The sequence below is a fragment of the Rhyacophila brunnea genome, unplaced genomic scaffold (genome assembly GCF_057557595.1).
Source record: "Rhyacophila brunnea isolate RB1 unplaced genomic scaffold, BYU_Rbru_1.0 scaffold_12, whole genome shotgun sequence".
In the NCBI taxonomy this organism is placed as follows: domain Eukaryota; kingdom Metazoa; phylum Arthropoda; class Insecta; order Trichoptera; family Rhyacophilidae; genus Rhyacophila; species Rhyacophila brunnea.
Window position 1 is genome coordinate 13411260 of NW_028232774.1, and position 26101 is coordinate 13437360.

At 34.2% G+C, this 26101-nt stretch overlaps 1 protein-coding gene across 3 annotated transcripts; it reads left to right on the plus strand.

Moving 5' to 3' along the window:
• Positions 1 to 1022: 1022 nt before the first annotated feature.
• On the plus strand, positions 1023 to 26101 carry sax (type I BMP receptor saxophone). 3 transcript variants are annotated; one of them, XM_085960830.1, is made up of 14 exons: positions 1023 to 1101; positions 1428 to 1566; positions 1981 to 1998; positions 8392 to 8461; positions 9006 to 9115; positions 10216 to 10343; positions 14644 to 14773; positions 15120 to 15369; positions 15835 to 16020; positions 16195 to 16341; positions 19623 to 19810; positions 20317 to 20411; positions 23988 to 24118; positions 24666 to 25756. In XM_085960830.1, exons 1-14 carry the CDS (start codon positions 1041 to 1043, stop codon positions 24816 to 24818), a joined length of 1806 nt encoding a protein of 601 aa, XP_085816956.1. In that variant the 5' UTR covers positions 1023 to 1040; the 3' UTR covers positions 24819 to 25756. The 3 variants fall into 3 exon arrangements, with proteins under 3 accessions (XP_085816956.1, XP_085816957.1, XP_085816958.1); XM_085960831.1 differs by lacking the exon at positions 1981 to 1998 and having other exon boundaries at positions 24666 to 26101; XM_085960832.1 differs by lacking the exon at positions 1981 to 1998 and having other exon boundaries at positions 9006 to 9109; positions 24666 to 26101.

Here is a 26101-nt window from a genome sequence, read left to right on the forward strand (position 1 = left end):
TCACATTTTGTATTCATTATGGTTTTGTTAAAATATTCCATAAATAATATGGGTACCTAGGTAAATACAACGACGATTACATGACATACACACATTGTTACTAAGTTAAAATCACTTGCTCACTGCGCCTATATTTTTTTTTATAAAGAGCTAAGAATGGAGAATAATAAAACCCATAAATATTAACATTTAACGTAAATTATTAAAAAAAAATTTTTTTCTTTATTTTTATATATTTTCACATAATCTAAAAACTCATACAATTATAATATTGATCTTGAAATACGAGACGGTTTTGGCAGAGCTTTGTAAAGTATTAAGGTATATGCTAATTTACAATATATAATAATTATATGATAGGTAAGTTTAAACATGTACACTTTTTTTGCAAATCGAAGAAAGAACCTACCTACCTACTAAACAAAACAATAAAGGTTCAAATAGACTATATGACGATCGGGCACATATATGCTAAGAGCGTTTTAGTGTCTATGATAAAATCTATGCCATTCCAACATTTATACATACATATTGTATGACAGCTATGACATCGTATTTAGACTCTGTGTCACCCTATGACACAGGACGCCAACATAAGAAACGGGTTTTTCGACATATATATGACCAATCGTCATAGAGTGTATTTGAAGCATAAGTGAGATATTTGATAACCGTAAAGAAGACCATCCAACAAACTTTTATAACTTTTTATAAGGTATACATTAATTTGTTCATTATTGGACAGATATTCTTTTTTGAAATTTAGTGGCCGGATGCTTGAGCCAAATGCTTTTAATTTTTTGTGTAGGTACCTATTCATATTTTTACTTAGAAATTTGATTTTGAGCGGCCGTCAAGTTTTAACACTTACATTTTTTTAAATTAAATCCAGGCAGGTAAATAGCCCAATAAATAAATAAATTTGTGTAGATTTAAATTTCATTGGATAATTAAATTAAATCATAGTGCACGACGGTATTTTGACTTCCACAGTGGAATGAATACATTATTTGCTCGATTGTCTATTGTTATGGTATACAATGGCGACCGTCAGAACAGTGCGATGTTTAATAATTCTATTTATTGTAAAATCATGTCAAGGTACACTAATGTTATATTTCAGACAACGTTTCCACCCATAAACGCTCATTTATAATACAAAGTTTTCTAACTTCACTTGATTACATCAGTATTTACACTTGTCCTGACTTATGGCAGTCTTTAAGCACAGTTGTTATGAAAAACTCCAACTGGATATGTTTTTGTCATTAAAAACTTGATATTATTACCCCTATCCCTCGTTTTCAAATTGATGTGTGTTTTCTACATGAAATAAATAAGCTCTCCAGCTGTTTCGCGCATCATTTCAAATTAGATTTTACGTTAAGATCGTATATCATTGACTTGATTTTGTTATGGAATTTTAGGGGGTATAAAGGACGATGGAATAGATGACGATGCCTCTGATAATCCTCCGGACCCTCCCTCAATCGACAGCAATCACATATTAGATCATCAGCTATTAGATATGCAAAAAGTTGCGGCTAATTTCATCCATCACCAAAGGTAAGGAGCACGAAGATCAAGGTGTTGCTTTTACTGCTGTTCAAACACCGAAAGGCAGAAAAATAACCATATTTTTTATTATTATGTATTCTGTATATACCTAGCTAAAATTGTTATCTCTGCAAAGTTTAAATATAACATTGACTGAACAATTCATAACACCTGCTCTATGTCAATTTACTTTATAATATTTTGAACTATTTTGTATAATTAAGCTGTTTTGCCAAAGGGAAACTTAAATTTATGATGTATTTTATAAACACATATAACTTTTCGTCAATAACTATCAGATTCCTCTGATCACTCAAATGCAATGTAGGAGATGAAGTTGTTTTTGACATAACAAAAATGTAATAAAGATTCCTTTTTTTAATACATTCTAATTATTCTTTATTTTAATGCTTTCGTTTCAAGACGAAGAATGAGAAAAAGGTAAGGAATTCAATGGCATAACTATTACAATAGAGCGAGTAATTCTGACTATACTTGCTAGTGATTCTAGAACATTTTTAGTGTGGCTTACGCGTCAGGTTATAATGTCGTGGATCCCAGGTTCGAATCCTGCGTCTGACAAACATAGATATTGTTTTTCGATTTGTGTTTGGAGTCATAGTATGGAGCAAATGGTTAACATCCATTTCTCGTAAAAATAAAAATCTGTCGATACAAAACCTCCCGTCTGTGGAAGCCCATATCGTCGCCCTAAAAGCAAAATTATACTTCTACAAAAAAAGAGTTTTGAGAAAAACGCTTTTTAAGTTTTGGTACATGGATTATTTGTTAGTTTGGGTTAGGTTAGGTCAGGGGGGGGCAAACTTTTTGGATGGAGGGCCAAATTCAAAAATTCAAAATGAGCGGCGGGCCGCAAGTAAAATACCATTTTTAGATATACACTACTTATTACGAAAAATAAACATTACAAAAAATTAATGAGAAGAATGAAACTTGTACATTATTGAATTTTTTTTTTAATTCAGGTGTTAATTTTGTAGTTGATATTCTCAAAACTGCCTCTAAATGGGCATCGGAGATATTTGATCGTAAAGAATTTTTATTGAGGTTCATGATCGAAAATGTTTGTTCGCATATATAAGTTGATCCAAAAATAACGAACATTTTTCTTACATAGTCTTTAAGTTGGTCGAATTTGTCTGAATTAAGAGCATTGTAAAATTTGGAGATTTCTTCGGAGACGATGCAATTCTCTTAAATCAGTGTCACACTGCAGATCAATAATCTCAAGTTGTAGCTCTGTCGGTACACTATCAATATCTATTGATCTACATACAATATCCAGAGCGAGATTACAATCCGAAATTTCTTTCCATTCATTCCTAATCGATTTTCAACGTGGAAAATAGTAGTTATGTACATTGTCTGAGACGAGACGCAAGGAAGACATACTGAGATAATACATTTACGAAACCACAAATTCTTCAAATTTTAATCTATTGTCAATATTTGTTAAAAAATTATAAAAAATTTATTCGTAATCAGAAGTACAATTAATAATGGCGGGCAGCAAAAAAATACCCGGCGGGCCACAGTTTGCCCCCCCCCTGGGTTAGGTTAACCTAACAAATAATCCAGTATATCGGGTATTTTCAAAATGTGTTTTCCGCTGTACCTAAGTTTTTTTTTTGAGTGAAAGAAGTCGTGTGGAGGTTATTTTGAAATATTCAGAGCGCAGGTGACTTATCACTCAAAGATTGAAATGTAATTTTTTTATTTTTCATATTTTATTAAGATTCTCGTCACAAGGGCCCTTTTTCTGCAACAAAATCTTTTATTTTATGCAGAGACTCTTACACATTTTAAAATGACACATACTTAGTACCCATTTCTTATTTTTGTAACCACTGCACATTGACTGGCAAAATCGTGTACATGTTACATTTTCGTTATACGTCAATTGAAAATTAATACTGTTTTGGCAGAACACTAATTCGAAAAAATGACATATTGAGTTAGTTCCAAAATGTTCCTTATTTCAAACTTTACCGTCTGGAAACCTTCTTAATAAATAAAGTCTTTATTTTAAAGTCATCCTTTTTATGATTACTTTATAAACTAACATGATTGACTATTATTTCAAACTTTTTAACAACTTCAAAGTCAAATTACTCAAAACTAGTATTCTTCAGTTAGTGTGTTCTGCCAGGACAGAGACGAAATATACAAGCGATCATTATTTTCTTTCGTAAATTGTGATTTAATGGATTTAGCTCCACAAGTGCCATTTTGCCTATAATGTAGAGAAAAAAAAATGCAAACCAAACTACTTTCATAACTCAAAAATGTCACAAGTGCCCTTTTGCTTTTGGGGCGACGATATGATCTTATTAAAATGGGACATGGTCTGATAATAATAAAATAAAATGGTCTCTTTTGACATCTTGCTTTGGTAACTTATTCACTGTTATTTGCAGTTTTACGCATTCTTCATCCAAATAATGAATGGTTAACTATATAAAAAAAACTTCTGTTAAGCTGGTAACACTGACTCAGAGTACAAATAATGAAAAATTGCTCTAAATGAAACTACAATGCAGAATGATTTTCAAGAAATTTAATCTTTAGCTTTCATAATATTTTATCAAGATCACTAATATGTTTACAAAATGGTTTTCATCGATGTTTTTGTTTTATTTCAATTTTACTCTGAGCTGGCTAAAATATTGACTGGGAAACTTCTTATATATGTTACGCCGAATGTGCGAAATTGAATATTACATGAAATGGGCAAAATTTTGCCTAAATCATGAAAAATGCAAGCCCGTTACCTTATTCATGAATTAGACAAAATATCTGGAGAGTGCGTGAAATCGGCAGTAATTTTTCTGCCTACTTCATGTCTTGGACAAATTAGATAGTAGCGCTACGGTGGTATTTTTTGCAACTAAACTAAATGTATCAAATGCTCATGGATTGGTCAAAATGTACATTTATATTATCTATGGTCAAAATAGATGATCGCGCTCCGTGGTGTTTTTTGCAACTAAACAAATGTGTCAAATGTCATTGATTTGAATGACGTTCATATCTATTTACTATGCGCAAAAAAAATCTAGAACTATAATATGATAACGGAAGAATTTTATTGAAAAGTATTTTCGCGATTTGATTCGTGCTTGGGTATCAATTGTGCAATGGTCGATTGAATGTTTGTGATAGTTTGTTGACACTTGATAGCTAACCTCAAAATGGACATTCAGTTGAATAATTTAATTCAGAATTACAAAACCTAACCTAATAATAATAATATTATATTATGTCCAATTATAACTAATAAAACCATCCGTATTAAATTTACTTTTTCTTCCGTCATGTTGACAGTTCAAGAATTCCATACCGTGGCGAATTCATGTACTCAGCAGAAAAATTACCTAATTCATGAATAAGGCAACTGGCTTGACTATTACATGAATTAGCCAAAATTTTGCCCATTTCATGTAATAGTCAATTTCGCACATTCGGTGTAACATATACATAATATTAGGGATTGCAATACCGTTATTTCAAAACCGGTATCCTTGTATTTTTCGATACCGAAATACCAGTTTTAAAAATCAGACAATACCGATATATTCGGTATTGATAGTGGAAACAAAATGTATTAATTAACATAAAAGGCTTAACAGGACTGTATTTTTTTATCTGGTTACGCGATGTCTAGTTTACTTCTGTGGCCCTTCATCTTCCTCGGTGACAAGCAATGACACATGTCATAAAATATTAATATTTTAAAGAGAATTTTACATAATAATATTATATTTATTGGTAGATACTTCTGTTTTATTCCAATTATTTTACGAATACCGGTATTCAATAGGAAATACCGGTATTGGTATTTTCATTCGGTATTGCAATCCCTACATAATATCCGTGAATGGCGTGAATATGTTGATTGAGAATTCTTGAGACCCCTTTACTTGAGGTTGAATGGATACTATCCGTGGCTTTATCCAACTGACTTTCTCTTAGACATGCTTACATACTGCAATCTGCAATTTAGAAGAAATCTTTATTTAGCTGTATTTTTTTCGACTTATACGAGGTATAAATGAGAACTCTGCCATTCTGGGCAGTGTTGACCTGTATGTCCCTGATAACTATCTCAGAAATAGAGACCATCAGTTGTTTATTCTCCCAAGGCGCAGAACCAACCTGCCACTGGTAATGCCAATTGGGAGGGCGATAACTATGTTCAACGAAATTGCTTCGGGTGTTGATATATTCCACCTACGTGAGAATGAGTTTAGGTGGACGTTGTTTTATAAATTCTTAAAATAGGGTCTGCTTAACTCATCTGGCGTACTTCCTTGTACCCATCTAATTTATCTACTCATCTATCTCTTTTTTTTATGTAACTGTTATATTTATATATCTTTGTTTCTAAATGTCATGCTGTTAACGTCTTAAACTTATAATTTGTAATGTCCACAATATGTTAAAAAATAAATAAATTGAAATAAAAATGGAAATAAGTCTAAAAACATCAATTCACACTGTAGCTATTTATAAGGTTGGTTTTCTGCGGTAAAACAAAAATGTTTTTATATTTTAGTTTGTTGAGAATTTACAATTTTTTTGCTAAAATTTATAAACATCCAAAAACACATACTTAATCTGATTTACCACAGAAAGCCAAACGTATAAATAGCTGCCCTGAGAATTGATGTTTTTAGACTTATCAACATATTCACGCCTTACACGGATATTAATTTAGTCATACTTTCATAATCGGTAACAGTAGTTTGTTCCAATAATACCTACCCTGTATCAACATGTTTAACGTGTCCCCATGTCCCCATGTCTGCGGATTAAATTGGTCGTTACGAAATCACTTACTGTCTTCAATCATTCATTTCAACTTACTGTGATTGTTTTATATTTGCACATCCTTTGTTAGACGTTTCAGTTACATTATGTAAATACATAAATGTATTCCATGTATATTCAAGCTGTTTTTATATTAAATTACTTTTTTGTAATCGAAACACGTGTCCTGTGGAGAAACTTTGATATGCAGTTTTGTTGTTGGTTTTAATATCCCTACGGTTACACGTTAATTGTATGTATTACATTTTGCCGTATCACAGTTCATCATGAGCTATCGTACCTAAAAGAGGTGGCCGTATAGCAATGGGATAAAAAAATATGTACTGGTCCACGAAACATTGCAGACAGTATTTTTTATTAGATTCAATAAAATCATTAATTTGATATTGGTTGGTGATACTGATAATAATGCTCATTTTTTCGAACAAACTCATTGGAAATTATCGATTTCAGCTCTGACTGATTAACTTATAATAACTTGTTTTGTAGCATCACATTTTCTACAAACCCCCCCCCCCCTCTATACCCCTCGCCAAAAATTATCACATCGTTCATGTGATATGAATGATCCCTTAGAGCAGCGGTTTCCAGTGCAGAAAGTTTTACCTGCAATCTTTTATTCAATAATTTATTGCTTCGTGTATTCAATTTGATGTAAAAATACATTTTTTTAAACAAAATTTTTATACATTTTAAATATGCGTTAAGATTTATTTTAAAATATGGGGCATAGTAGCATAAAGCTTGGAAAACACTGCCTCTAGAGTGTTCTCATATTGGTGAATATTGAATTTGATATGAACAGGGATTTGTGTCTTAATATTGTTCTGCAAGCCTGTCGAGTCGCCATATTCATCACGTCAGGTATAATTTAGTAGACGACTGTGTTTCTCTTGTGTCAGACCTATATAGTCAAAACAAGCGAATAACAATATGTTAAGTTTAATCAGTTATCGATATATAAAGCGAGGGAGAGGGTAATTCATTAATCTATCTTTATTGTATGTAGCATTGTTGATATTATCACAGGAATGCCTTTCCCCTGGGGGAAATATGATAATATATTATTATGATAGTTCTATCACAAATGATAATAATTAAATATGTTATTTGAATGTCATTTGTGACTTATTGTTTACAGCGGTTTTACGTTTTTTTGTTGCAATTTTGACGTACAATACAAAACCTTCAAATCAATTTACAGTAAACTTCCGATTATCCGTGTGCCAATTATCCGAATCAATCAATCAAAAAATCACTCGTTTTCATAAGCATGAACGTCGCTTTGGAAAATTAAAATTGACATTGTAAAGATTCCTGTAATCAATTCAAATTCACAGATTTTCTTAATAACTAATGAGTATTAAACATGTTAAAATAATTGTCTGCTTTAGAAATGAAATGTATGTAGTATTTTAAAAAGAAAAACCCATAGTTCGGATTATCCGTGTTTTTCGTTTATCTGTGCCGCCTTTCTTCACAATTAGCCTGTATAATCGGGAGCCTACTGTATAATATTGAAAGAGGTTTATATAAACAGGCCAAAAATATGCACCAAAGCAATTTGTACGATTTTTTTAAATAATAAGTTAATTAAATTTTTCAATTTTACATTTTCCCTCTACGTATTTTTGTAGGCCCCTTCAAAAATGTACGATTGGGGTTTCATTGTAAATAATATGTGTAGTCAAACTTCTTGTTTTTTCTATTCAAGAGATTCATGATATGTCAACAAAACACGTATCGTTGAAACTATATCTATATGTGGTGTATACCAATTGATAACCCATTTTAAAAATTCTTGTATTTTCATTGTATTATTCCTAAAATAATGAATGAAATTTGACGGAAAAAAAATATTGATATCATTGAAGATTGGAACAACATCTACTTGTGTGTTAGATTATTTGTACACGTGATAGAAATATTTAAACTAGCCATTATATAATTTACAATATTATTCATTCTCTTTTTTTTCAACAGATATAAATGTCACTCTTGCGAGCCGCCCGACTGTATTACCGTTGCTGAACCGTGCAAAAATGCCATACAGGTAAATAGTTATAAATTAATGTATTATTAGATACACCTTAATTACAATTATTGCCAATTGATTAAAACAATGGTCCTTTGATTAAATATCTTATTGAACATACATAATTTTGAAAACACTTCTGAGAAATCTTGAAATCGGAGAAAAAATCTTTTTGAAAAAAGTAAGACACCCATATCTCTCGGGTATCGCGCCCATTCAAAATTATGTATATGTTCAATAATTAGAATGTTACATTCTTAAATCTTGTAAATTATTCGTTGAAAAAAAAAAAATAGTTAATTAAAAATATCTTATTGTATATTCAGATGTGGCCAAAGTGCAATTTTTCTGCGCTCTCTGGTCTTATTGGCTCGTCTTAAAACTTCCTCAACAATGTAGACTCAACTTTATGTGCGTCGGTGCATTGAATAACGTTTTATTTGTGAATGCTAATTAAATTACATAGATTAAGCTGACCAGTTAGTGTTCTATTAAGTTTGCATTTGCATGGCATTATTTAAAAATTTCGAGAGAAAATTTACCTTTTTGCTTGTTATTTCAGTGCTGGAAATCCCACGTCCGTGATTCAAACGGAGAGGAGAGATATTCCCGCGGATGTACAACAAAACCTGACCAGCTGAATATGCTCTGCCATCCACCGGGCACGTACGTGTAAGATGATCTAACGATATTAGCCTGTAGCGTTGTTTGAAATGATTCTGACCGCTGGAATTCTGTGGCTTAAATATTTTGTCATAATAAAAAAGAAACTATTGTCTGACAACAAGAAATTGCCGATAACAGGAAGTCGCTGTGCTGTAGTTGCATGTAGAAGACTTCTCAGTGACCTACCTGTCATGGCGACAACGCATGCTTGAGGCGTGTTTAAATAATGTATCGGCCCTCCTTCTAGATGTGACTTTTCTTATTCGCAACAAACCAAAACTAATGATAATTCTAACATCACTCCTGATCGTTTTAGACATATTTTTTTTATAAAAATTTTCAAATTACGTAAATTGACAGATCCGTACACTACGGGAGCATAAATTGAAATAATCAATTTGGGGACGTTCCTCATTTGAAAATGGAAGTGTGATTAACTGCACTGGATAAGATTGTTAGTTCACAGTTTTAACATGTAGACAAGAAATTCTTGTTCGACGATAGTGATAATCGTTAACTTTCAACAGTTATTAACGATTCAGGTAGGTACCAATTAGATTATGACTACGCTTTTTCTTTTTTTCGTTTTTCGTTTGCTAGTATTAGTATTTTGGTTAGCTGTGACCAGAATTAGAGGTTGCATTTGAACAAATAACAAGTTGTTGATTGTATTTACTATAACATATTTTTGTTTCATACAATTATTGTCTGTTCAAATAACGAATAAATTTTAACGATAATAATTACGAAGGCAAAATGTCAGCATTGACATCGCGCCGAGCCGGTGGGGGTGCTTAAAAATGCATTCTTTGAATATTTTAAGCTATTTTTGGTAATCTTTGAGACAATCGTGGGCTCAAGTCATCGAATGGATTGGATAATAGAATTTTTTTCATTCATGACTTTGAAGAATATGCTATTCAAAGTGACATTTCTCGATCAGACCTCATGCTCAGTGGGAGTTAGCCAGTCTGCTGTATGTATTACATAATAATTGATTGGCACGCTTTCCACTGAAATACTTACTTAATTTTCTGCACCGAAAGCATTTTTATCCGATCGTAGACGTTTTGTTGAATGATCCTCTTTTCTATTGTCATCTGCAGAACAAAGTTAAATGCCAACAAGGGGCACCGCAAGCGTCATACTGCAGGCCAATTCAACATCACCTGCTGCACGGGAGATCTCTGTAACGCCGGAGACTTCCCCGAGCTTCCACCGCCCATATTCAGGGGTAAGTCTTAAATCTACACAGTTCATTATATTTGGACTATAACTCAGTGGCGAAGGGTGACTTTTGGGAAGAGGTAGGCTGTAGAGATCAGAGAAAAATAGCACACTTGTAAGGTATACTTACAGGAAATAAGAAGATAATACTTACGATATTAGTATTGATAAATAATAATATGTGCACACTAATGACAACGACACACTGAATCGTTGAAATTTCAATAGCTCACCGACGGTATAAAATTGAGCGATGAGTTTAAATTATGTATTTTCATAAACATTCATACACGTAACATACGCCCAAAAATATATCATTGGTGGCTTTGAAAAAAGCCGTTGTTGTCATTTGGCATTCAAAACACTTCAAGATATTTATAAAGGCTTACTATAATATGATCATTTTTTGTACTCTAAGTCAATTCGTCTGTTTTTCTGCAGAATTTTTTTTAAAACATCATAAAATGTTTGCCCACGTTTTAATTTAATTAATAATTCTTTTCCAATAGCTATAATTGAAAGATTCGATAATCTAGTTTGATTTTGAGTATTTCGACAATATGTGTGGACACATAAACGTCAAACTCGAAAACGAAATTTTTTAAATTTGATCCGTACTGCAACAATGACCAATTTCAATTGGAAAACTAGACATTTTTACAAATAATTTGTATTTAAAGCACTGACAAATGACTTAGGGTACAAAAGAAGATAATCTATCCACATTCAGAACACAATAAATCACTGAATTTTCTCACAAAATAAAACTATACCACCATGTTTTGAACAACAATCTGACTGACTTAAAACGATATAAATTATGTTTGTCTATGACTGAACTAATCTAAATAATTATCACGAGATACAATTATTTGTTATTTATTATTTGCCTAAAGCGGCAGGCATAGACAATAAACTTTGCAAAAAGAGTTGGAAGCGGGTCTCTCGAACGCTCCCGAAACGCGACAAAATTTGTAGACTTGCTTGAAGAGATGAGTCATCATAAGTATAGAAAACAATTTTCGATTATGCCCTCAATAATCGTCATTCAAAGAACAAAAACAGATGTCGCTACTCGCTTGTAATTTTTTGTTTGATTCTAAACTTGACTAATTTAAACAGTCGGGCCAATCTACATTCAAATTCACACACTAGATGACTCTTAACCTGTTCTCTGCCAAGAGGTATTTGTATGGCCATATACGGAGGGCCGCGATTTTCTTTGAAAAAATAAACCTTAGTAAATATACTTTTTTTGGCTTTATAATAATACCATATCATATAGACTTACCAAATTAATACACGATGTGTCCATTTACGCCGTTATTCATCCAAATAAATCACAATTAATGTTTCACAAAACGTCAGGGTTGTCACAACACTTACAGAGTAAAGATGAGAACGTGATAATGTATGAGAAGTAATTCTACAATGTGCTACTTTAGTCTTAAAACCAAATAAAAATATAACGAATTCAAAAAAAAATTAATAGTCTTCTACCGTGTGGTATGTCTCAAAACAAGGTTCAACGCAGAGAGCCACTTTGCACTGTTTACACTCATACCTTGATTCTCTTCGAAGTTTCCTGGATAAACACACCACACATCTTGCCATTGTTTTGACTTTTTTAGCACTTGGAGGTGATTTTGCCATAAAATGCCTCTCTGTGAGACGCGATGGCAATTCTGAACTGAAGATTTGGAAGGCACAACACGTTTGTATTCGTTAATTAATTGTCGAATGACCTCTAATTGAAATTGTGCCAACGGTACACGATTTACAGTTTTTTGACAAAACAGTATATGGCTGTTCAACAGTGAGAGGTCGATTAGATGGAAGAACATTTTTTTGTACCACCTCATTGTCAACTGCACCCATATTTTTATTGTAATCTTGGACACATTCCGGTTTTATTATCGGTTCATTCCGATACGTTCTTTTGCCTGTGTCGGTGAGCTGGGCAGGATGAAAAGTCGTCAGCATGGACACTTCCCATTTATCTTTCCAGATTTGTGCCGAAATAGTGTCTGTGTGGTAAGCTTTCATTTCTCCTTTTTTCAATTTCTCCGTATGCTTTGGCAATCCCTTTCGGTTTCTCCTTACAGTGCCGCAAGCATTCGTTTTCCGGTCATGTAGTTTTTGGAACAAAATTGGGCTAGTATATCAATTGTCTACGTACAGGGTATGTCCCCTGTCCAAATATGTGGCATATTCGGTGGTTTTTCCAGTGTACACAATAAAATTCAGTACATATCCGGTGGCACAGTCACATATCACAAAAAATTTTATGCCAAAACGGCTTGCTTTTGATGGGATATACTGGCGAAATGACAAATTGCCTTTGAAAAGTAGCAAACTTTCATCGATGCACACATTCATGTAAGGATACATGCACTCCGCAAACTTTTTTTTGAAATAGTCCACTAGGAATCTAATTTTGAAAATCTTGTCCCCACTTATTTGTTGCGTATTGTCACAAAAGTGGAGCATGCGAAGAATGATTTGAAATCTATTGCGGGGCATCGTATCTGAGTAAATCGGAGAAAATAGTAAAATATCTGTAGACCAGTGATCTTGTATTTTATTTCTCGAATTACAGGCCATCAAAAGACATATTGCCAAAAAGAGGTACAATTCTCCTACTGTTACGTCTACCCATTGTTTCAATCTCCAACTCAACTCATTGCAGTGATTTTTGACGTATTGGTATTGTTTATTGGTTTCCATGGCAACGAAATTCATAAGCGTGCTGGTTATGAACAGCTTGAAAAACTCCGATTCTCTGCTATCAACATTTTCTATGTCCGCTCCTGACCTCGAGCTATCAAATGAATTTATTTTGGGGACAAAATTATCGGTTTCCCATTCGAAAACTGGAACAGATTCGTCAGCCGGTACAGTTTCATCAATTTGTGCAGCTTCATATGCACTGGGATCTTGTTCCTCTTCATCCAAATCGACATCAAAATCACTATCATCCGATTCAACAGTTATGCCAACCCTGTACATCAAATCTTCGACCTGTTCGGCATTTTCTGATGAACTTTGTGTTCCTTCCATTTTGATTAGAAAGAAGATCAAAAGGTTTATATGTAAAAAAGTTCAAATATCCCAGAAACTTGACTTATTATAAAAAGATATAACACAAAAAGTCAAATAACTTAAACACTATGCGAATAAAATAAGTCCCGACACTAATATCTTATAAAATATACAATTACGACACACAACACAGATTACGAAGGTTTAAAAATTACAAAATCGTACCCGTAAATTACTGAAATGAATTATAAAGTGAAAATATTTCAGCCGCGAAACCGAATTAGGTACGTCAAATACGACTTCGAATATTCAACTGGCATATTTTCGAAGATGTGTCACTGCTATTGTATAGTTGTGTATATTCAGGAATCACAGTATTCCCCGTTTCTCGTATGCATAAGCGAACCATAATTTCGATTGCATCTACTATAAGTAAACGGGAATCCCGGCGAGTAATTTGAAAAATATCCGATCCGTGGCACAACCCTACTAGCGACGCGTTTCGGTAACCAAAGAAAGGTTTGTTTAAAATTGATGTTTCGTTGATGATAATATAGAAAATTACAAATGTAAGTATTACACCATGATTCTAAGAGATGTCGCTGTATGGGCAATGCGATTGAATTATTCAAAACATTGCCTCGGCCGATATATTGCGTTTCAAGTGAAGCGTCTTTGCACGCGCATTTTGCATGGCTGGCCCTCTGTTCTCGGAATAGAAAAGCGTGCTAGGACGCTGGTGGCACTTATCCGGTTAATATTTTAAAATATTCCATATTTTTATTTATGTATATTTGAAATAAATACTTGAAGATATAGTTTTCTTAAAAGGTCGGCTTTAAATAATCGCTTAGTATGGAGCCTTCGCCACTGCTATAACTAGGTAGAGTCATGTATGACATTTTTATAACACATTTTTAATGATTGTAAATCGCTAATCATCTATTGTAACAGTCAAATCTAGTCATCACAAAGGCCTATTTTAATACTTTTTAATAATTGATGACATGTGGTGATCGATAGGATCTCTTCGCTTAGTCAGCTCAATCGTTTTCCTTTGACTTCCGAATATTTTTGAGAATCAAACTCAGTCAAGGCACACCCAGTCAACGTCAACTATTTGCATCTTGTGATGTGATATTCTATATATATATACGCTGACAACGCGACTGGCGCGTGGCCATTAGATACTATTAGCATGATAATTAAATGTGGTAATTGGTCAGCAATGAATGCGTTAAGACAAAATTATGTGTTGTTTCCAGAGTCCGTTTCTCCGATTCCGTGGGCCGGCTACGCGCAATCTTGGAAGTTATGGTTTGCCGTTCTAGGACCCATCGTAGTGCTAGGGTTGCTGGGAGCCATCATTCTACTGCTCATGAGGAGATCTCATCGGTATGTAGATTATAAATGTATGAATGTAAGAATGTATGCTATTTTGTGGCATAATGAGTTTTTATGCAGTAAGTCAAAACTTATTGCAAATTCTGATGGTTTTTTTCTTACTAGGATTATTAATCAATGCAATGCTTCCGTTTTCGAACACATACATCGGGTTTTTGTAATGTGAACGGTAAACCGAATGAAAAAATGCAACACAGATGTTGAATCGCCGCTAATTTTGGCGGAATCTAACTGAGAGTGTCGTCTGCAATGAATTGGATTTACGAGGTTTACATGACAGAATGACGATTTATGAAAAATTGTAATTGGTGGGTGAATCAATGAGTGTGTGTTTTAGGTCACGTCTGTCGCGAGCAGCCATGCACAAGTTGTCTCCTCAGCGTGGCGTTCCAGCGTCATGTGCCAGCGCCTGCGACGACAGCCAGTCTGGGGCGCAGCACCACCTGCTCAAGGCCACGGCGGCCGGAGACACAACTTTGAGGAGGTACCTCGAGAAGTCTCTCACCTCCGGCAGCGGTAGCGGCCTGCCTCTCCTGGTTCAGAGGACCTTGGCCAAGCACATTAGCCTGGCTGAGTGTGTGGGGAAGGTCAGTTCTCCATTACACCATAATATTATTCTTTTACTGACTCTTCTGAAAATCTTTCATATCAATAATAATGTATTTAAAAAAGTTTCTTTGAACAACGAACAGAAATAACATTGCAACCAATGAGTAAATTTTACGGGAGACTAAATAACTGGTTTAACTAAATCTGACAACGTAAAAAATGTTAATCTTGCCCTGGCTAACAAAAAAAAACTATCGCGCTAAAGATATTCTAGAAATGCCATCAAACAATTATTAATGTTAATACTAAAATTCACTTCAATTAAAATACTCCCCTTGTTTATGAACAAACCATAACGAAAAGGAAAATCTACAATATTTTATTAAAAACAAAAAATCACAACAGTGTAAGAAATGAAGAATACATAACAGCAATTGTATGTAATATACATTAACAAAAATATTGCGCCAATGAAAATATTTCAAAGTACAATTTCATTCCAGGGTCGTTACGGAGAAGTCTGGCGAGGTCAGTGGCACGCCGACAGCGTAGCTGTCAAGATATTCTTCTCTCGGGATGAAGCGTCATGGCGGAGAGAGACTGAAATCTACAGCACCATTTTATTCCGGCACGAAGCTATCCTTGGCTACATCGGCAGCGACATGACTTCCAGAAATAGTTGCACGCAAGTAAGGATGTATTTATGCTATTGCTGAAATTTGTCAAATTTTAAGTGGAAATCCGAGTCCATAGCAATTTAAATATTTTATTAATTTTATTCATGAACGAATATAATTTCCGCTCCAGGTAAGATTTTTCCTTGACATTATTGTCAGTTACATTTTTTATGTCATGTTTTCCAGCTTTGGCTGATCACTCAGTATCATGCTCTGGGTTCTCTGTATGATCATTTGAACAGTACGACTCTGACGCACCACGAGATGATGGCCATCTGTCTGTCCACGGCCAAGGGACTCGTGCATCTGCACACCGAGATACACGGCACTCAGGTTGGTACAGATTATTTAAATTACATTCTACAGAAGTAAATTATACATGATCGGTCGATCTTGTATATCTCGTTTAATGCACGCCTTGTCAGTGAAGAAGTTATAAAAGATTGGCAATTGCTTTCTCCCTAACAAATATCAGATATGGTCACCACAGATGATGTGACAATGGGCTAGATACAGAGATGTCGCTGGTAAATTATTAACCTACCTAACATACGTGGTACCACCATCAAATATTTGGTGGATTTGAGAAACGCATTGTAGCATTTGTCAAAACAATCAAGCGTATTGCATATAGGATTCAAGCAAATATAGTATTGTATTTCGTTTATTATTTGGCAGATAGAATCTTGATTATTGCTGACGACTATTCGATAATTTGGAATTATTTTGTTACCCATAGCATGACCCGTTTGTTGCTGGTCTACATTAACGGCTTTGATAATGATTATTATCCACTAGGGGGTATCATTATTTTCATAAAATATTTGAATTCTAATTACAAAACAACTTGTTCAATTTGCGATACCTATAATAAATTTATTATCGGTCGTACATAACAAATTATTAATCTGCACTATTTGTGGTTACCCGTCGGTTTATAATGTCGTGGATCTGGCAAATACACACATTATTTTTCAATTTGTGTTTGGAGTCGGAGTATGCACTTAATAAGTCGCACAAGTGGATGTTAGCCACTTGACAAACATCTGTTAATACAAACCTCTACTCTGTAAAGGGCCATAATATCGACCCTTAATCGGCAGAACAACGTAAGCGACACTTTTTGGTAAATTGCGTTTTAAATGGAGAACTGTTCAATATCACCTAGCGCATAAGTGACAAAAATATTAGAGCCCGATCTCAATCGCGTGACATTTTTTTAGGGTCTGTGCCTTTTAGCGTTTTAACTTGTATCGCATTATAAAGTAGAGCAAAACAACGTAACCGACGTTATTTGATAGTGTAAGCTACGGTACGGTTTATTCGGTGGTCCGTCTGGTAGTGAGTTGTGCGAAAACCGATTTGGGAGCAAAGCTCGCGCCCTCCAGTAAAACTAGCTGAGATAAAATAAACCTGGTAAGAGAGTTTATTAAACAATAATTACCCGCCGTTCCATCTCACTACTGTCGGAATAATCTACGAAGAATAGTATCTTCCTGTAGATTTTTGAAATGTTAAAAATGTATAAGTATAAAATTTATACTGAAAATTTGGATTCTTTGAATGAATCCACTAATGTCGTGATTCGGAATGTTTTCAGAAACGTATTTAATAGACAGTAAGTTCAACTTGGGTTTTCATCTACCAAAAAAGATAATAGTGTTCTTTTTGCGAGAAAGTAACAAATATGTCTGGTGACGAGAGACTTCGGCTAATTGAAACGGATACTTACAAATGTCCCCTTACCGTAAAGGATAAATGCAAGGAGATGTTCTTTAATGATCTGGCCAAAAGTAAAAATCACAATGACATTTTGTGCGCAAGATTTGACCTCGAGAAGGTGCTAAACACTCCCTAGTCGAAATACGCATACTATAATGAAAGTATCTACGAAAGTGGAACAAATTATGGATACTGCTTTTTATGGGGTGAAACTGATGGTAAACGTGGCAGTAATGAGATCTCAGCAATCATGCACAAATCTTTAGACAGGACTGACAAAGCGGGAAAAAATCAAGGAATTATTATACTGTGATTGGTCAGAATAAGAACCGGGCAACACTGGGTATGCTATCTTATTTTATGAAAAATTCAACTTTCATTGAATTGATAGAAATACATTTTCTATTACCAGTGGATCTATTCTGTATTTATCGACCGCTAAAGTGAAAAAGTGATAAATATTATCAAACTTAGGGTAGGTTTGTATTATAGAATTAGCACTTACTGTAACAATTACAATACGTTGATTATAATTGTTGCAATAAGTACTAACACTTTTATATAAACCTACCCTAATTTGATAATATCTATCACTTTAGCGGTCGATAAGTATAGAATAGACCCACTGGTCGTACTACGATGCCGGTCGATTCCCTTCATGCGACAATTGAGTCATTTATATTCAGAGTAGTTTAGGCACTATCAGAATGACCCACCATCATTTCCAACGCTAGGTCATCATGTCATATGCAGAATTCCGTGACTGGAAATCTTTCGCTGCTACTTGCATTCCTTCAAAGTTCAAAATTAAATTTGGTGAATTACGAAAGGCATAATTTAAAAAACTTACCAAATATTGTACCTACTCTGGTGACAGTAGAACTAAACTGTTAGACCTAGAAAATGTCATCAGATCCCGATCAAGTGCTGTGATGCTTTAAGTGCAGCCACCCTTGCTGTATAGTGCTAAATCACCAATATCGGAGATCCAGTATAACGATCTTAAAAGTCTCTGTATTAAATGTAATATCCCTCAGAGATGACGGATGAGTTTATGAAACTGCCACATGGATTATCAGTGGAAGATACTATTATATATATTATCTTCCGATATAGATTACCGGAATCCGATCAAGAAGATGTGAATGAGGATAATACAGCGATTACTGCTTAAAAAATGTGGGACAATAATTTTTTTATGAAACTGAATAGTTGATTACAATTTTATTTTATCATAATTAGTAGGTCCCCATATTTAATTATGTACGAGTAGATACGTACCTATTTCATTTTGAAAAATAGCAATACCTGATAATATTAATAATATAAGCGAAACCTTAAAAATACCAATCATTTATTTTTATTTTACCTATATGTGATTAAGTATCTACAAGCAAAAATATTAATTTAAAAAGTCAAAGTATTTTTAATTTATTTAACAACGTCCCCTTTCGTAAAATAAATGGGTGCTTATGTTATTTATTTTAATACTTAATTAGTAATGCCCTGTGATGACAATTAGCATGAAATTTATAAATAAAAACGACTACGCCAAATAGCGTAAGCGACATGCCTGGAAAAAATATTGTGTCATAGACATAAGCAAAACAGCGTTACCGCCACTATCTCGAAAACTAAAAGCACTATTGCAATTGTTTTATAATTTCCGTATAGGCAGTAACTAATTATTATTAACCACATTAACAGAATTCATTTTTGGAACTAATTACGGAAATAATTTTAAAAAAACCTTCTCCTCTAAAATTTATGAATTGTCGCTTACGTTGTTCTGCCGATTAAGGGTCGATATGATCCTATTAGGATCAGATATGGTCAAAAAAAGAAAGAATAGTGATTGTAGCTTAATGGTTGTTCATTATTTTTGTCACCAGGGTAAACCGGCGATAGCCCACCGGGACATAAAGACAAAGAACATATTGGTGAAGGTGAATGGAGAATGCGTCATCGCTGACTTTGGTCTGGCCGTCACGCACATACAGTCCACCGGGAAGTTGGATGTCGCACCTAATCCCAGAGTAGGAACAAAGAGATACATGAGTCCTGAACTCTTAGAAGAAAGGTTTGTATTTAGTTTTAACCTAACAAGTAATAAAAAAAAATTAACTGTATATTTCTCAATACATACCTATATAGGACACTTTGTGTAAAAATCATGTTTACCCCTTTCGTTCCCTAGGTTTTGATATATAAAAATATATATAAATGTAATGGTCGGTACTGACTTAAGCAAATTTGCGCTCACGTATGGTTTACGCGTACAAACGTTCGTGCCGATTAAAATTTTTGTAATCAAAAGTGTACGCGCATGCAAATTCGACCTTGTACTGACTTGAGAAAATTTGCTCATGTCAGTACCGACTTATATTTCATTTGGCACGCTATTTATAAAACTTCAGAATAACATTTAGCTGTCATTCATATGAATGTCGTAATCATTTAAAAGGATTACAATAATTTTTATTGAGTTGACCTTTATTTTACAAAAAAGGCTGTATTTTTTTGCCTTTCAGCCATGATGATATTACACTTATATTCAGTTTTGACATTATGAGTTTTATTTTTCAGCATAAACATGGATTGCTTTGAATCGTTCAGGCGATGCGATGTTTACGCGTTAGGCCTCGTCATGTGGGAGGTCTGCAGAAGAACAATGTGGAATGGTAAGTTTTCATCTAGAAACCAAACTTTTTTCAATTTCACCTATTTAAAAAAAACGATTTTTTTTTTTCGGTCAGGTACATGTTCAAGTATGCGCGTTAACATGATCTTACTCCCTACTTCATTTATCGTTTGTCAATTTATGGCTACGGCTGTATGTTGTAGCTTAAACCACTGGGAAATGCCAATAGAAATGGCGTATTTCAAGAAAATACTACCTTATTCTTAGGTCAATAATTATTATAAAACAATCATTATTCGTAGGATATTTATCACATTTGAATGGTCAAAGACATAGCTTATAATCAGTATCTTTAGAATTATCTTCAAATGTGTTAATCATGCCCATTTTTTTAATAATAAAATGCCTAAATCTTGTCAAATTTGGGATCACAGAGATTGTAAAATATAATTTTTTATCATAAATATTTCACTGTACAGTAAAACCTCGTTAATACGAATTCCATGGGACCGAAAATCGAAAAAAAAATTGAAATGTGAAATGTATAGGGGATAAATATAAAAATTTTGAAATTTTCTTTTTCATTAATTTCGTTTACGATCGTAGATGTGCCTACGAAATTTCCGATTCCGTGTGTGTTAGTGGGTCATTTATTACGATTTATTGAATATTTTTGTATGCCAGGACTCTGAAATCATTTCGAATTACTAATGGTTATGGTATGGTTATATGACGAGGGACTTTTTTTTTGCAAAAATTTCCAATTACGGCGAATTTAGAATTATCCGTGTTCTTTATTAACGAGGTTTTACTGTATAATGTTAACATTAATTTTACTAATGGTTTGTAAATGCGTTTAAAATTTAATAAATCTAAAAACTCTTAACACCACTGCACATGGATGTACTGAAATATGACTATATTCTAAAACATTAGATCGAGAGGTTTAAAAGAATACTATTTTATGTAATAAAAATACTTTATGCAGTCATCAAATGTTTAAAATAAATATAAAGAATAGTAAGGTTTCAAAATTACAGAAATAGATTATCTACAACATTCAAGGGATGTCCAGGGTTATGCTCTGAAAATACCATAAAACTCCATTTTGACCTACGCGTGGCACGTGGGCCATTAAGATCCAGCAGTTGCGTTAATTCACATGTTTATTCAATTTATATTTTTGCTCAGATACAAGACATGGTCCCAATGGCTACTAACCGATCCTTGAAAATTTTACGTCTCCGTATTATGAAATTCCATATGCTCTATCTTGCGGTGGAAATGGCAACTTAACCTGGCACTCGCGGGCTATTGTAGTATGACGAATTCACTCTCCGCGGTGACGGTTTTTGTTTAATTTAACTTCTGTGTTTCATAATAAAAATGGCAATAAAAAATGAGTTTTATGGCTCTTTAGGGCCTAGACATGTTCAGATTATTTTACAACATTAAAAAACCGTAATAAATCAGTCATAATGTCAAAAATATCCGAAGAAATTAATTCTATACAAAGACTCACCATTTATAAGATTTCCGCCATTTTGTTTTATGTATATGGAGCACTGCAAGGCTTGCATTTTGTTATTCGTCACGCTCGTGCTTGACGCGAGTATAGAAACACTTCTCAAATGGTAATAAAATCACACATAATGTTTTTTCCCTGAGTAGGGTCGTAAATATAGCACAATAATTTTAGACTAAACAAACTTTTAGGCAGACACTTAAACAGCTATTAAATATTATTACTGAGTTACATATTTATTTTTACTTTACACATTTAAAATTGTTTTGAAGAGTGGTAGATTTTATAACATGGACTGAGACATAAAGCCACATTGCAAATACAACACATATATCTAGATAGAGATGTTTTTTTTTTATTAATTTTCTACCGGTTGGACCGAAGGAGTCATCGTGCATGGTTGTAAGCATGTGGACATCTCTTCTGTCACACCATTTGAGAGCCAACAATGGGCTGTTTGACTTTACCTCTGTCTCCCCCTTTTTCAGCTTTTTGAAGCATGGCATTTCTTTGCGATTCTTACGTACAGTCCCACAAGCATTGGTTTTATTTTCATGGAGGTGTTTGAATAACTGTGGACCGGTGTACCAGTTATCGCACCACAACGAATGCCCTTTGCCCAGATACTCGGTCAGCAGCGTTGTCACAACAGCTCCGGAAATTCCAAAGTTTTGGCTATCCACTATGTCTGTCCCGTCACCACAATAAATAATAAAATCTAAAATATAACCCGTCATAACGTCACACAGCACGAACATTTTGATACCGAAACGATGACGCTTCGATGGAATGAATTGTTTAAAAATAAGTCTCCCTTTAAAAACAATAATGCTCTCATCGATACAGAGATTTTGATGCGGAATCATCGTGTCTTTGAAAATTTTGCGTGTATGCTCTAAAAGTAACCTAATTTTATTTAGTCTATCTGAGGTAACACTTGTTGGATCGGAAAAATGGAGCATTTGGAGCAATAACTCATATCGGTCTCTAGGCATCGTCTGACCGAAAATGGGTGCACTTAAAAAACAATCCGTACTCCAGTGTTCTTCTAGTGACAAATGTTTGTTTCGTGTCATGAGCATTGACACCGCAAAAAATGCATATAATTCTGATACAGTTGTATCGATCCAATTATGAGAACGTGATTTTGGTCCAAGATCTTGAGTGTTATACTGGTAGTGGAAAAAAATGTTTGTTTGTTGGACTACCTTCAACATTATATCACGGTTTAAAAAATGTTCAAAAAAAAGACACTCAGGCGAAGTCTCAGTCAAATCGCTGTTTGCTATGCCGGATTGAAAATCATCAAACTCATATACTATCGGAACATGGGGTCCGGATGTCCATGTTCTCAAGTGTTCAATTGGCTCTTCTGATATATCTACATCACTGAGGTCAGATGGTTCCAATTCTTCTTCAGACATTTCGTAATCGGAGTCCAATTCCTCACTTAAACCAGCCATATTGAAGTTTGAAAAAAGTTCTCAACCAAACACTCACACGATAAAAAAGGTAAAATAGTCGAAAAAAATATAGTCAAAACACTTTATAACAGTTTAATACACATGAATGGTATAGTTAAAAACACATAAACAATAACACAGACAAAATATTATAATAAAATTCACACAATACAATAGATCGCGTAAAATACGTAATATTTTGTACGGAAAAACGACAAGAGCGATTCCTTGCACAGTCCTCTCACAACAGTGATATTATGCATACTGCGCAAACGCAGTAAAGTGGCACGATGTTTCAAACCAAAATTAAATGAGCGTAGATTGACGGCCTGTCGAAGGCATGTCAAACATCTTAGTTTTAGTATTGTAACAAAATTTATTTGACAATATTACATATATGTCACCGTTGGTAATGAAATAAGGCAAATTATGGTAGAGATTTCAAAATCATGCGTCATGTATATTCTACATAATCGACCGGCGCATTTTTGCGTACAACATTGGCGACAGAAGCGCTGTAGCCCCGTAGTTTTGAGAAATTTCGCGTACTACACTCGTGACAGAAGCGGGCGCCGGGTTAAGAATGAATCATTATGCAAAATAATTATTTTGTGGTTGTAATTTAAAGGTATAGCTGAGGAATATAAACCGCCGTTCTATGATGTGGTCCCTTCAGATCCTTCCTTTGAAGACATGCGGAAAGTGGTCTCGACGGACGCCATGAGACCCTCATTGTCAAACAGATGGGCTAGCAACGCTGTAAGATTACTTTGATATTATTACAATAACACTACAACAGGCCACGCGGCCCAGTGACAGTAGTGTGGTGAAGCAGAGTATTGCAGTAGTAGAAGTGAAACAATCACATAAACATCCAGGCTTTGATAAAATCGAACCCGGAGCACTCAGCTAAAAATCCAGTGCCTTACGCACTTGACTATGAGCGCCGCCATAGTTACTTTGCCCCTTTTTTTATTGAAATTTAACATGATCAAGCTTCACAGGTGATTTCTCATTATAGTGATGAGATAATATCAGTTTTTCCCTGAAAGTGTAAGGATTATCTGTCACAGCGATTCGTAACCTAACACAAATTTAATGTAACTAGTATTATTGCAAACAAGCACTACTTTTGGATGCTAAAATTAATATTCTGTATATTGCACAAATTATTCAAGTACACCACTGGTTGAGAACCGCTGATCTAGCTATATATAATTAATGTCACTCTTCACTATTTGACTTTATAGTTAATTGCCTTTTTACCTGTGTTTTATGTTTGATTTCTCTGTTATTTCTTTACTAGACCTTATCGGGAATGGGCAAACTGATGCGAGAGTGCTGGCACCAAAACCCATCGGTCCGGCTGCCCATCCTCAGAGTGAAGAAGACACTCGTGAAACTGGCAGCCGCCGATAGTGCTGTGCATCTCAGCTCAGACACAGAAGTGTGTGTATGATGTACAATAATATATATCATTATACATTATATATCACTCCATAGACACACGGGCAGTGTGGAAATATTAGTTTTTTTTTGTTGGCTGTCAAGTGAAAAGTGCGTCGGCCGGGTGCTGTTTTAATTAATGAAGCGTATCGTTATGTGGATATTCAGGACAGTGGAATACAGTGAAACGTTGTGCTTGCTTCCGATGATTGTAGAATTTATAGACGTGAATAGAAAGTTTTACGAGTATGACTAGCGAAAATTGTAATGATTGTAATAAGCAGAAAGATTAGACGTGTTTATTTTTGTGAAAATGATGTGCGTTGAATGTTTGCCAAGCATTGTGTTACAAGAGTTTATTTTTTTAATAAAGCGCTTCGAATTTAATACAAATAATGAAAATCGAACAGTGTATGGGGGGATATGTGGAGTCGTGGAGTTGATATATTATGATAATATTATATTAATTTAGACATTACTAAAAAGTATTCTCAAAAGATGTGACAAAGAACTTAATTTAGTTCTTATGTTTGTTATCTTTTTTATTATTATTAGGTATCCGTAAGTGCAAGTTCCATGACTGGTATAATTTATGTCGAGTTATTACTTTTATTTAATACAATATTGTAGTTTATGTTTTTTTAAATGTTTATCAGGCAGCTAGATCGGAAGAATTAGTGTCCTGTTATATAATAGTACGTACACCTTGCCATAATAACCAGTAAAACCGTCCTACAAATAATTTTTATTAAAGCCTGCTGTTCGAACTTCGTGACTGTGATGGGAGGCGACGGCACGTGACAGAGAGACGTCTCAGAGGCAACGATTAAATGCAAGGCGAAAAGTTTGCGTGACAATCAGGGTTTCTTACGCTTACGAAAAATACGTTTCAATCTTGAAATGTATTTGTCTTTCACGGTGGCTTCTTTCCAAAACATTTCTGGTTAACATAACAAAAAAATTATTTGAGTCACTTAGTTGCTAAACCCGCTCCAGAGGTTTTTTTTGAGTTTCGAGTAAATCACGAAAAACTGTTTGTGCATTTACGATGATATGGATGCTTGTTGTAATGGTGATGTTTGTATAGCGATTTAAACGTATGCTAAAAATCATGATATGAATCACAACGTCTGATGGTCAGCTATGTAGAGCGGATTTAGTAACTTGTTATTTATTCTAGAGTAGATTTGATCACTCAAGTCAATATTCATTTTGATTTTTTGATGAAACGGCCGAATTTAAATCTCGCAGCTCATAAGGCAGGTAGACCTATAGATTTAGCACATACGTACATTC

What these genes read in the sequence shown, in the direction of transcription:
- sax (XM_085960830.1), top strand. Translation starts at nt 1,041, where the DNA reads ATGGCGACCGTCAGAACAGTGCGATGTTTAATAATTCTATTTATTGTA. An exon ending in CATCCACCGGGCACGTACGT is followed by an intron (nt 9,116 to 10,215) that starts GTAAGATGATCT and finishes TGTCATCTGCAG; the next exon opens with AACAAAGTTAAATGCCAACA. An exon ending in ACAGATGGGCTAGCAACGCT is followed by an intron (nt 24,119 to 24,665) that starts GTAAGATTACTT and finishes TTTCTTTACTAG; the next exon opens with ACCTTATCGGGAATGGGCAA.